The 12,368-nt window shown below is 43.2% G+C and overlaps 1 protein-coding gene across 1 annotated transcript; it reads left to right on the top strand.

Annotated features, from left to right (window-relative positions):
• Positions 1-126: 126 nt before the first annotated feature.
• LOC142993569 (uncharacterized) lies at positions 127-10,855 on the top strand. Its single transcript, XM_076144352.1, has 26 exons — positions 127-143; positions 1,325-2,091; positions 2,214-2,320; positions 2,404-2,462; positions 2,557-2,687; positions 3,078-3,623; positions 3,757-3,863; positions 3,947-4,005; positions 4,100-4,230; positions 4,621-5,001; positions 5,135-5,241; positions 5,324-5,382; positions 5,475-5,605; positions 6,045-6,893; positions 7,056-7,205; positions 7,409-7,507; positions 7,636-7,742; positions 7,826-7,884; positions 7,979-8,109; positions 8,232-8,366; positions 9,092-9,134; positions 9,332-9,369; positions 9,479-9,566; positions 9,847-10,051; positions 10,322-10,354; positions 10,682-10,855. The coding sequence occupies exons 1-26, from the start codon at positions 127-129 to the stop codon at positions 10,802-10,804; spliced, it is 4,662 nt and encodes a 1,553-aa protein (XP_076000467.1). The 3' UTR covers positions 10,805-10,855.
• Positions 10,856-12,368: the final 1,513 nt, after the last annotated feature.

A 12,368-nucleotide genomic window follows, 5' to 3' on the forward strand; every position in this document is an offset into this window, starting at 1 on the left:
TTATTCTTGGTTTTCTACCAACGTCTTTCATTACTGGATAAAACTGTTTGTACAAGGCGTCCACTCAAGACGCCTGTTCCCTCTCTGGTGGTTGAAATGGTGTTTGAGCGTAGTTGGCCGACGCATATGGATCAGGAACTTGGGTAAATGGACTATTATCAAAGACCTCCTGCATAAACACAGAGAGAAAAGTAGCAACAGGCGTCACTCGACAGCTGTAAATGACCCTGGCAGCACTTCAACCTAACACCTCTAGATGCCATAAATACCCGCCGTTTATTACGTATTACAACTTGGTACGTATTGTAAACTTTATAATGCACTGAGCTAAACTTTTACTGAAGGATAAAGTCTATTGGTCGATGATTACAGCACAGTATCTTTTAGCTAAAACAGGACGATAAAGTAAGGAAACCGTTCCAAAAACAACTTGATAAGCTCCTGAATGGTCCTAAAACCCATATTCTAAAAGAAATTTTGATTAAATATTCTCAATTACGAGCAACAATATCATGCTATGTAATTGAAACTGGCCATTGCTTTTTATCCTGCCATCTTGCTGCACACTTACTCTATGATACTAAGGAACTGTTTTATACAATTAAATGTCCCTGTATTTATGGTGATCTGGTCAGATTAGGATCTCTGATATCAATTTGTTTCCTCCAGTTTCTTAAATTGATGTGATCGATAAAAAACATTTTGAACATTGTAAAAACAAATGCCAGAAATTCAGCAATACCTGTAAATACTTTTTTAAGGTGGAGTGGAAAGAGAAGAATTCTATGTGCTGTTGTAATATGTATAGGATTACAATCAGGCATAAACACAGAGAGGTTATAATGGCCTTATTAATAATATGCATCTTTATATTCATACAAGGAACAAGCACCAATACAACGGTTGCACCTGACGCCAACTCTACAAGTACAACCGCCGCACCTGAAACCACCTCGACCAGTACAACAGCCGCACCTGAAACCACCTCGACCAGTACAACAGCCGCACCTGAAACCACCTCTACCAGTACAACAGCTGCACCTGACACCAGCTCTACCAGTACAACAGCTGCACCTGACACCAGCTCTACCAGTACAACAGCTGCACCTGACACCAGCTCTACCAGTACAACAGCTGCACCTGACACCACCTCTACCAGTACAACAGCTGCACCTGACACCACCTCTACCAGTACAACAGCTGCACCTGACACCAGCTCTACCAGTACAACAGCTGCACCTGACACCAGCTCTACCAGTACAACAGCTGCACCTGACACCACCTCTACCAGTACAACAGTTGCACCTGACACCACCTCTACCAGTACAACAGCTGCACCTGACACCACCTCTACCAGTACAACAGCTGCACCTGACACCACCTCTACCAGTACAACAGCTGCACCTGACACCAGCTCTACCAGTACAACAGCTGCACCTGACACCACCTCTACCAGTACAACAGCTGCACCTGACACCACCTCTACCAGTACAACAGCTGCACCTGACACCAGCTCTACCAGTACAACAGCTGCACCTGACACCACCTCTACCAGTACAACAGCTGCACCTGACACCACCTCTACCAGTACAACAGCTGCACCTGACACCACCTTTACCAGTACAACAGCTGCACCTGACACCACCTCTACCAGTACAACAGCTGCACCTGACACCAGCTCTACCAGTACAAAAGCTGCACCTGACACCAGCTCTACCAGTACAACAGCTGCACCTGACACCACCTCTACCAGTACAACAGCTGCACCTGACACCACCTCTACCAGTACAACAGCTGCACCTGACACCAGCTCTACCAGTACAACAGCTGCACCTGACACCACCTCTACCAGTACAACAGCTGCACCTGACACCAGCTCTACCAGTACAACAGCTGCACCTGACACCACCTCTACCAGTACAACAGCTGCACCTGACACCACCTCTACCAGTACAACAGCTGCACCTGAAGCCAACACTACTACTACAACAGCCGCACCTGACACCACCTCGACCAGTGTAATGACCACAATGGCCAGCAATAGCACAACTGGAATTACTACCACCCTCAGTCCATCAACAACAACTGGAGGTAGATCTGACTGCTTCTTTTAAAATGTTTTTCCTGTGATTCAATCTTTTTAATCACCACGGATGCAATTTAATGTAATGCTTCAAAGCTCTTTGTTTTCTCTTTGTTTTCTCCTCTCACAGCCCAAGTGTTTCCAGGTGAGCTTCATCTCAACATGACATATCAGAGTGAAATGAGTGACCCAACTTCGGCAATATTTAAGGAAACAGCCGCTAAAATCTCTGTAGCGGTAGGTCCTACACTCACAAAGCACATTGGTTGGTGACATTGTGTGGTAATTAACAAAACAACGTTTTTATTTATTTTTTGTAGCTCAAAGACGTGCTTAAAGGCCTTCCTGGTTACGTAAAATCCGACGTTGTACTGCTTGAGTAAGTGCCTACCTTTTCTGCTGCACAGTCTAAGAGTCATTATCGTCCATGAGAGGTTTCTTATCTTTTGTCCTGCTTCTCTAAACTTTTCTAGACCAGGCAGTATAAGAGCAACCGTGAACAACGTCTTTGAAAATAGCAGTGTCTCTGAAGATTCAATCAGTAAATCTATCAATCAGGCAATAGCTAACTCAACGGGCTTGTTGTCTGATGCCACATTTGAAGGTATGTACATAAACCAAGAAGATAGAGCGATAGTTTGTTTGTAGATGAGCACAGATTAAGTGGATCAGTTACAGCATATTATTCTTTCAAAATGACCTGGTTGTTGTGTTCTCTGTCTCAGGCACAAAATGGTTAGATTATGATGTCTGAACTCAATTTGTTTCCTCCAGTGTCTTAAATTGATGTGATAGACAAAATAATTTTGAACATTGTAAAAACAAATGCCAGAAATTCCGCAAGTAAACCTAATTACACTTTTTCCCCGAAAGGTGGAGTGAAAAGAGAGGAATTATATGTGCTTTTGTAATATGTATATGATTACAATCAAGCATAAACACAGAGAGGTTATAATGGCCTTATTGTTAATATGCATCTTTATATTCATACAAGAAACCACAAGCACCAATACAACGGTTGCCCCGGGAGTCAACTCTACAAGTACAACGGTTGCATCTGAGGCCAACTCTTCGAGTACAACAGCCGCACCTGACGCCAACTCTACAAGTACAACAGTCGCACCTGAAGTCAACTCTTCGAGTACAACGGTTGCACCAGAAGTCAACACTACCAGAACAACAGCCGCACCTGACGTCAACCTTACCAGTACAACAGCTGCACCTGACACCAACTCTACGAGTACAACGGCCGCACCTGACACCGACTCTACCAGTATGACAGCTGCACCTGACACCAACTCTACGAGTACAACAGCCGCACCTGATGCCAACTCGACCAGTACAACAGCCGCACCTGACACCAACTCTACTAGTACAACAGCCGCACCTCACATCAACTCATCAAGTACAACGGCCGCACCTGACGGCAACTCTACCAGTACAACAGTCACACCTGACACCAACTCTACCAGTGTAATGACCACAATGGCCAGCACAACTGGAATTACTACCACCTTTAGTCCCACAACAACAACCACAGGTTAATCTGAATGCCTCTTTTACTGTAAAATGTTTTTCCTGTGATTCAATCTTTTTAATCTTCACTGATGCAATCTAATGTAATGCTTTGAAGCTCTTCCTCTTTGTTTTCTCTTTGTTTTCTCCTCTCACAGCCCAAGTGTTTCCAGGTGAGCTTCATCTCAACATGACATATCAGAGTGAAATGATTGACCCAACTTCGGCAATATTTAAGGAAACAGCCGCTAAAATCTCTGTAGCGGTAGGTCCTACACTCACAAAGCACATTGGTTGGTTACATTGTGTGGTGATTAACAAAACAACGTTTTTATTTATTTTTTGTAGCTCAAAGACGTGCTTGGAGGCCTTCCTGGTTACGTAAAATCCGACGTTGTACGGCTTGAGTAAGTGCCTACCTTTTCTGCTGCACAGTCTAAGAGTCATTATCGTCCATGAGAGGTTTCTTATCTTTTGTCCTGCTTCTCTAAACTTTTCTAGACCAGGCAGTGTAAGAGCAACCGTGAACAACGTCTTTGAAAATAGCAGTGTCTCTGAAGATTCAATCAGTAAATCTATCAATCAGGCAATAGCTAACTCAACGGGCTTGTTGTCTGGTGCCACATTTGAAGGTATGTACATAAACCAAGAAGATAGAGCGATAGTTTGTTTGTAGATGAGCACAGATTAAGTGGATCAGTTACAGCATATTATTCTTTCAAAATGACCTGGTTGTTGTGTTCTCTGTCTCAGGCACAAAATGGTTAGATTATGATGTCTGAACTCAATTTGTTTCCTCCAGTGTCTTAAATTGATGTGATAGACAAAATCATTTTGAACATTGTAAAAACAAATGCCAGAAATTCCGCAAGTAAACCTAATTACACTTTTTCCCCGAAAGGTGGAGTGAAAAGAGAGGAATTATATGTGCTTTTGTAATATGTATATGATTACAATCAAGCATAAACACAGAGAGGTTATAATGGCCTTATAATTAATATGCATCTTTATATTCATACAAGAAACCACAAGCACCAATACAACGGTTGCCCCGGGAGTCAACTCTACAAGTACAACGGTTGCACCTGAGGCCAACTCTTCGAGTACAACAGCCGCACCTGAAGTCAACTCTTCAAGTACAACGGTTGCACCAGAAGTCAACACTACCAGTACAACAGCCACACCTGACGTCAACCTTAACAGTACAACAGCCGCACCTGACACCAACTCTACGAGTACAACAGCCGCACCTGATGCCAACTCGACCAGTACAACAGCCGCACCTGACGGCAACTCTACCAGTACAACAGTCACACCTGACACCAACTCTACCAGTGTAATGACCACAATGGCCAGCACAACTGGAATTACTACCACCTTTAGTCCCACAACAACAACCACAGGTTAATCTGAATGCCTCTTTTACTGTAAAATGTTTTTCCTGTGATTCAATCTTTTTAATCTTCACTGATGCAATCTAATGTAATGCTTTGAAGCTCTTCCTCTTTGTTTTCTCTTTGTTTTCTCCTCTCACAGCCCAAGTGTTTTCAGGTGTGCTTCATCTCAACATGACATATCAAAGTGGAATGCGTGACCCAACTTCGGCAATATTTCAGGAAACAGCCTCTAACATCTCTGTAGCGGTAGGTCCTACACTCACAAATCACATTGGTTGGTTACATTGTGTGGTGATTAACCAACAACGTTTTTATTTATTTTTTGTAGCTCAAAGACGTGCTTGGGGGCCTTCCTGGTTACGTAAAATCCGACGTTGTACTGCTTGAGTAAGTGCCTACTTTTTCTTTCACAGTCCAAGAGTCATTATAGTCCATGAGAGGTTTCTTATATTTTGTCCTGCTTCTCTAAACTTTTCTAGACCAGGCAGTGTAAGAGCAACCGTGAACAACGTCTTTGAAAATAGCAGTGTCTCTGAAGATTCAATCAGTAACTCTATCGATCAGGCAATAGCTAACTCAACAGGCTTGTTGTCTGGTGCCACATTTGAAGGTATGTACATACATTTCCCCTCGGGGATCAATAAAAGTGTTTCTTCTTCTTCTTGTTAAACCAAAAAGATGGAGGCGATGGTTTGTTTGTAGATGAGCACAGATTAAGCGGATCAGTTACAGCATATTATTCTTTCAAATAACATGGTTCGTTTGTTCTCTGTCTCAGGCACAAACTGGTTAGATTATGGTGTCTGAACTCAATTCGTTTCCTCCAGTGTCTTAAATTTATTTGATTGACAAAAAACATTTTGAACATTGTGAAAACAAATGCCAGATATTCAGCAAGTAAACCTATTTATACTTCTTTTTACGAAAGGTGGAGTGGAAAGAGAGGAATTCTATGTGCTTTTGTAATATGCATAAGATTACAATCAGGCATAAACACAGAGAGGTTATAATAGCCTTATTATTGATATGCATCCTTATATTCATACAAGGAACCACAAGCACCAGTACAACAGCCGCACCTGAAGCCAACTCTACAAGTACAACGGTTGCACCTGACACCAACTCTACCAGTACAACAGTCACACCTGACATCAACGCTACGAGTACAACAGCCGCACCTGACACCAACTCTACCAGTACAACAGTTGCACCTGACGTCAACTCTACCAGTACAACAGCCGCACCTGACACCAATGCTACAAGTACAACAGCCGCACCTGAAACCAACTCAACCAGTACAACAGCCGCACCTGACACCAACTCTACCAGTACAACAGCCGCACCTGACACCAATTCTACCAGTACAACAGTCGCACCTAATGTCAACTCTACGAGTACAACAGCCGCACCTGAAGCCAATTCTACCAGTACAACAGTCGCACCTGAGGTCAACTCTACGAGTACAACAGCCGCACCTGAAACCAACTCTACCAGTACAACAGCCGCACCTGACACCAACTCTACCAGTACAACAGCCGCACCTGACACCAACTCTACCAGTACAACAGTCGCACCTGATGTCAACTCTACCAGTACAACAGCCGCACCTGACACCAATGCTACAAGTACAACAGCCTCACCTGAAACCAACTCTACCAGTACAACAGCCGCACCTGACACAAACTCTACCAGTACAACAGCCGCACCTGACACCAACTCTACCAGTACAACAGTCGCACCTGAGGTCAACTCTACGAGTACAACAGCCGCACCTGAAGCCAACTCTACCAGTACAACAGTCGCACCTGACGCCAACTCTACCAGTGTAATGACCACAATGGCCAGCAACAGCACAACTGGAATTACTACCACTCTTAGTCCCACAACAACAACCAGAGGTAGGTCTGAATGCTTCTTTTAAAATGTTTTTTCCTGTGATTCAATAATTTTAATTGCCACGGATAATGTAATGCTCCTGATTTCATCTTTATCACATGAAATAGAATCAAAGCCATTGTTAATACACGACCATCTTTTAACTCTGTTTTTCGATGACTTAGCTAATGAAACCACTGGTCCGATTTCAACCACCAATTCGGGTGCCACCACCATCTCTGCTACACCAACACAGAGCACCATGGAACCAACACACACCACTTACAGCTCTACCACAGCAGCTCCAACTATCACCACCCAGAGTCCGGTCATAGGTTTGTAAAGGTTTCTCCAAAGTGCTCTGTGTGGTTTTGATTGCCATTGAAGCTACTTTTTGGGATTCAAGAGGTTAGGGCATTCTGTGTAGTTGAATCAAATATAGTGATATCAATTTATTACATATTTTTGAAGTGAACATGATGACTATGAATGTTTTAGTAGCTGTGTAATAACATCATTCTCTTTCATGTGTCTTCAGTGTGTCCTTCAAACCCCTGCCCGCTTCACAGTGTCTGTCTTGACGGCATATGTCAGTGTATCTCTGGTACCTTCCTGTTAGATGGTCGTTGTGAACCTGGTAAGAACATCGCCATGTCACAAGCATGTCATGTCCGGTCATAGAATAAAATTGCTGAAGTTGGGGGTGTTCAAACGTTTGCTGAAAGCTCTTTCTTGTTGTATTCTCTTTGTTTTCTCCTCTCACAGCCCAAGTGTTTCCAGGTGAGCTTCATCTCAACAGGACATATCAGAGTGGAATGAGTGACCCAACTTCGGCAATATTTAAGGAAACAGCCGCTAAAATCTCTGTAGCGGTAGGTCCTACACTCACAAAGCACATTAGGTGGTTACATTGCGTGGTGATTAACAAAACAATGTTTTAATTATTTTTTTGCAGCTCAAAGACGTGCTTGGAGGCCTTCCTGGATACGTACAATCCGACGTTATACAGCTTGAGTAAGTGCCTACCTTTTCTGCTGCACAGTCTAAGAGTCATTATAGTCCATGAGAAGTTTCTTATCTTTTGTCCTGCTTCTCTAAACTTTTCTAGACCAGGCAGTATAAGAGCAACCGTGAACAACGTCTTTGAAAATAGCAAAGTCTCTGAAGATTCAATCACTAACTCCATCAATCAGGCAATAGCTAACTCAACGGGCTTGTTGTCTGGTGCCACATTTAGAGGTATGTACATAAACCAAGAAGCTAGAGGCGATAGTTTGTTTGCAGATGAGAACAGATTACGTGGATCAGTTACCGCATATGATTCTTTCAAAATGACCTGGTTGTTGTGTTCTCTGTCTCAGGCACAAACCTGTGTGACCAGCAGCCTCTCCCCTGCGACTCCCTCACTACAAAATGTTCAAGTGCAAACGGTCTGGCTGTTTGTTCCTGCAGAGAGGGCTATGTCTCCATCGTGTACTCTAGCACGAGCTGCAGAGGTAATAGCAGACACTATTTGTCTTTTAATGGCGGAATATTCTTTTTTCTTCAAGACGAATGTTTCAAGTGTTTACGCAACGCCTTGCCTTTGTATTCTGTGCTCTAATTATGGTGCCAAAGGGACCATTTGGCACCATAAAGGCTGGCAGAGTCTGAGAACTGGATCAGGCAGAATATTTCCAGCTGATCTACAGTTCAGAGAAGTGTAACAAAAAATGTGTTATCCTCACTGAAATACTTATGTGTGTGAGAACGAGAGGAAGAATCAACAGGGAGTGAGCTTCAGAGACAAGGTCAAGTGCTGCGGCCTTTTCACCATGCTGACCCTTCACCCTTACTTCATATATCTTTCGAATTTGCTCCTTTGTAATGGGGTCGTTTCCCTGGAAACCGGTGAAAAAATCACAGCCCTCTCTTTCTCATCGCAGGGTTGGATTGGATGTGAGAGCCGATATAGGAAACCTTTAGCTCCACATACATGCTGTGTAGTTTCTTTCCCATTAAAAAAACATAATGTGCTAATACAGACGTGCTGTTAATAGTCATAACTCAAACTCACACGTAAATAAACTATAACAGCCGTACATTATACTGGTGTGTATAGTCAGGCGTAGCGAACTTCTCTGTCTACTGCTTCCGAGACGGTTCTTAGGTTCTCGTTTCAGTCTGGTTGGGCAGAACAGCGTGTTTCTGTAAGTCACAATGTTGTCATTTCTCTTTGCAGCTTGTGCCAGTGGGGAGAGAGCAGTGGGAGACGTATGTCAACCGTGAGTGCACACATTTGTTTTACCGTTAAGAGCGAGCTTTATGTGTCCAGTGAGGGGGGTCGGCACAAGAATCCACTTGTAGGCTGTGGAGGAGGGAGGGGGAGCTAAGTGACTGGCTCCCCCAAGTGGATTATATGTTAAGCTCCATTAAGATGCAACAGGCCTGGGAAATGAATATCTCCGTTTTTGTCTTCCAGGTGTGCGTTCGGCTATGCCGGCTTCAACTGCAATGACTGTGAGTAACTGCACAGTTTCACAGGCAGAGTGAAGTTGTAACAGCACGTATGGCTCCACCTTCAGTTTATAATATGTGTCTGTGTGTGTGTGTGTGTGTTTGTGTGTAGCGGCTCTGCTGGCAGTGGTGGTCATCTCCTGTGTGCTAGGGGGCGTTCTACTCATCATGGTGCTGGCGTTGTTCATATACTGCTGCTGGTGAGAACATTGACAGCAACATACCACCAACTACAACAACTAGTGTTTTTGTTGCGTAATATATGATTTATTAGTGTTATAAAGATCATTTGTAATCCAGGTTGGGTTGCCAGGTTGTGAAAACCCCTTAATTTGGTGAATATCATGTCATAACTTTAACGCACACTGTAACTCTTTAGCCGACCTCAGACTGAAGAGTGTCCATAACATTTAAGTCAGTAATCATTATAACATTTACATCATAGTTTCTTCTCATGTCATATTGTGTTACACTTTTCAGGAGGTGCTGCTCAAGGAGAAAGCCAAACTACGACAATAGTCCATACTCATCAGACGACATAGCGGGGCCATGGCCCAGGCAAGGCATCACCCCCATTCCCCGTGCAAGTGCAAGTGCAAACCGCGGGGAGGCAGGTCCTTCCATGGAGATGACAGAGGGGGGCAGCACCCACGTGTTGGTGGACAAAAAGCACTCCAACGGATCGGTGAGTTGTCATCGCTATAGTCCTTAGTCGGCTGAATTACGCCCTCTAATCTTCAGACCATCCGTGCTGCATAGTCTCGATCATGTTGATCAGCCAATGAAGCCTATTGTTTTGTGCTGCCGTCCCAACCTGTTGCATCCGTTTGACTCATTACTGTCCTCTGTCATTACATTTGACATTGTCAATCCAGCATGTTACTTTAGATACTTTGAGTGAAGCTCTCCTCCCCCGTGCATCCTGCTTTGCCTGACTATCAATCTGTTGCTTTAGGGAATTCATCGGGTTTTTAAAGGAGTGAAAAAGGTAAGGCATGGTCTTGCTCTTAGAGTCTGATTTGCACTGATGTCCCCTGCTGGTGTTTTAGCCGTGAGAGAGACTCATGATGGAGGCGTCTCAGGGTGATGGGAAACTTCACTGACACTGAGCTGTTGACAGCAGCTGATAGCAGTTTGGGATTGATTGTGAATGTTTTGTTAGATTCGCATGGGAAGGGAAACAAAACAGCATTACCTATTGGTGACCGGTTTCTTGTGCATGCGTGTGTGCATGTTTGGTTGTATCTCTGTTTGTTTCTGAGGGGGTTTTCTCTAACAGAGACTAATACAATCTATGGTTCCTATCACCTTTCAGTCAGGGTCATACGATCTCAACCCAGAGGTGCTGAAGACCTTCCAAGGTAAAAATCCTTCCCGTTACTCCTACCTGGTACAAGGCCATGAGAACCCGTACTTCTTACAGGGAGAGAAAAAGTGAACATGAACATCTCAGCAGGTGGGAAGGGAAACAAAACTCTACCTGTGAAAATATCGAAAACTCCAGGGGTACAAGCACATTTCTGACTGTTTCGATAATGCCATTTTATTTATGTAGATGCCACATATTAAAGCTTTGTTGGATTAATGATGAATTTAAAAGCGCTTTGCTTTGATGGACCAAAGAGATTATTCATACAAGTAAGACTTGTTTTTGTAAATGTAAATATTTGTAGGAGACTGAGTAGATTTATGTGTTTGTTTTTTGGGAAAGAGCTAAATGATGCTGATTATAACCAGTAGATGGCACTGTTGCTCAGTTTTTTATAAAGGTACATATAACTTCTGTTACACGTCACACTGTAGTCTCTGAAAATGGGCACAGTGTTGTGTGATTTGGATTTTTGTTATTGCACTTAAGTGTGTGTTGTGTTTACCATGTACTTTCCTCTGACATCAAAATCAATTGAATGTGAGAGAATGGGATTTCTGAGGTTTATAGATTTCTGTATTTTTTTAAACTCTCAAATGATGAAGGGGCTGGATCCTCGCTTAGGGGTGTTGACAATGTGATTTGGTGGTTTTGTAGCTCAGCGCTGTCTGTATTTGTGCCTGTTGTGATGAGTAGGAAGGAGCAGGTAATGAAGCCTCGTCTCCTGACGTGCCAATCATCACATGTATACATTTCTTTTGAAGACATGAATGAGAAATCTCATTTTATTTTATTTTTCCTCACGTGTGCACTATTTTGTAAGTGTGTAAACTTTTTGTACATAATGAAGGATCCTACAATGGAATTAAATTAAATAATTTAAACATGACAGTCTGGATTCGTATTATGAATGAGTGTATGTATGTATCAGGATATTGAAACTTGTGCATGTGTGAGTCACTAATCTGCTCGTCTGGAAAGCAGTAATTCCATGTGGTTGCAGAAATAATCGATTATTTGAAATGAATATTGATGTGGGACATGTCCCACTAGGGGGGGCGCTGCCAAATGGATAACATGGGGTGTAAACTAATTTTTCTAGTAAAATTTAAAAGTTTTCATAAAATCTCATCACGAGTCCCAGCTAAAGCCCTTTCATCTTTGGGAGGAGGTCAAAAGAGTGGATGCTAAAGCCAAAATGAATTCTTAGGACAATCTAACAATCTTGTTTAACTCTCAGAGCCTTGGATATGATCAGTGAATTCAAATGAATATAGTTGACATCCAAAAACACCCTAACTCATTTCCCTATACCTGTTCAGAACATTTCAATCAACCCTTGTCAAATGTGTTTGAAGAAAGGAATTTATCAACTTGAGTTATACACTGTATGATACACCGAAGCCCAGCCGGGTGCTTGTTATCTGTGGGGGAATGCATTGTGTATTAGAGTCCTGCCAAGTCCCTGATCCTGTCTGCCGAGGATCCCATCAGCCCACAGGCTCAGCTGACTGATCGATAGACCACTTAGCGGCCGTGAGCTACACATCCCAGTCATTTGACCTGCTGCATCTGTGGGAATGGCCACGCAATCCAATAAGCATCGAACCGCTGAGTAACCGAGCTGGACCGC

Source organism: Genypterus blacodes, unplaced genomic scaffold, assembly GCF_046128005.1.
Source record: "Genypterus blacodes isolate CSIRO-AG114 ecotype Tasmania unplaced genomic scaffold, CSIRO-AGI_Gbla_v1 ptg000028l_1, whole genome shotgun sequence".
NCBI lineage: Eukaryota > Metazoa > Chordata > Actinopteri > Ophidiiformes > Ophidiidae > Genypterus > Genypterus blacodes.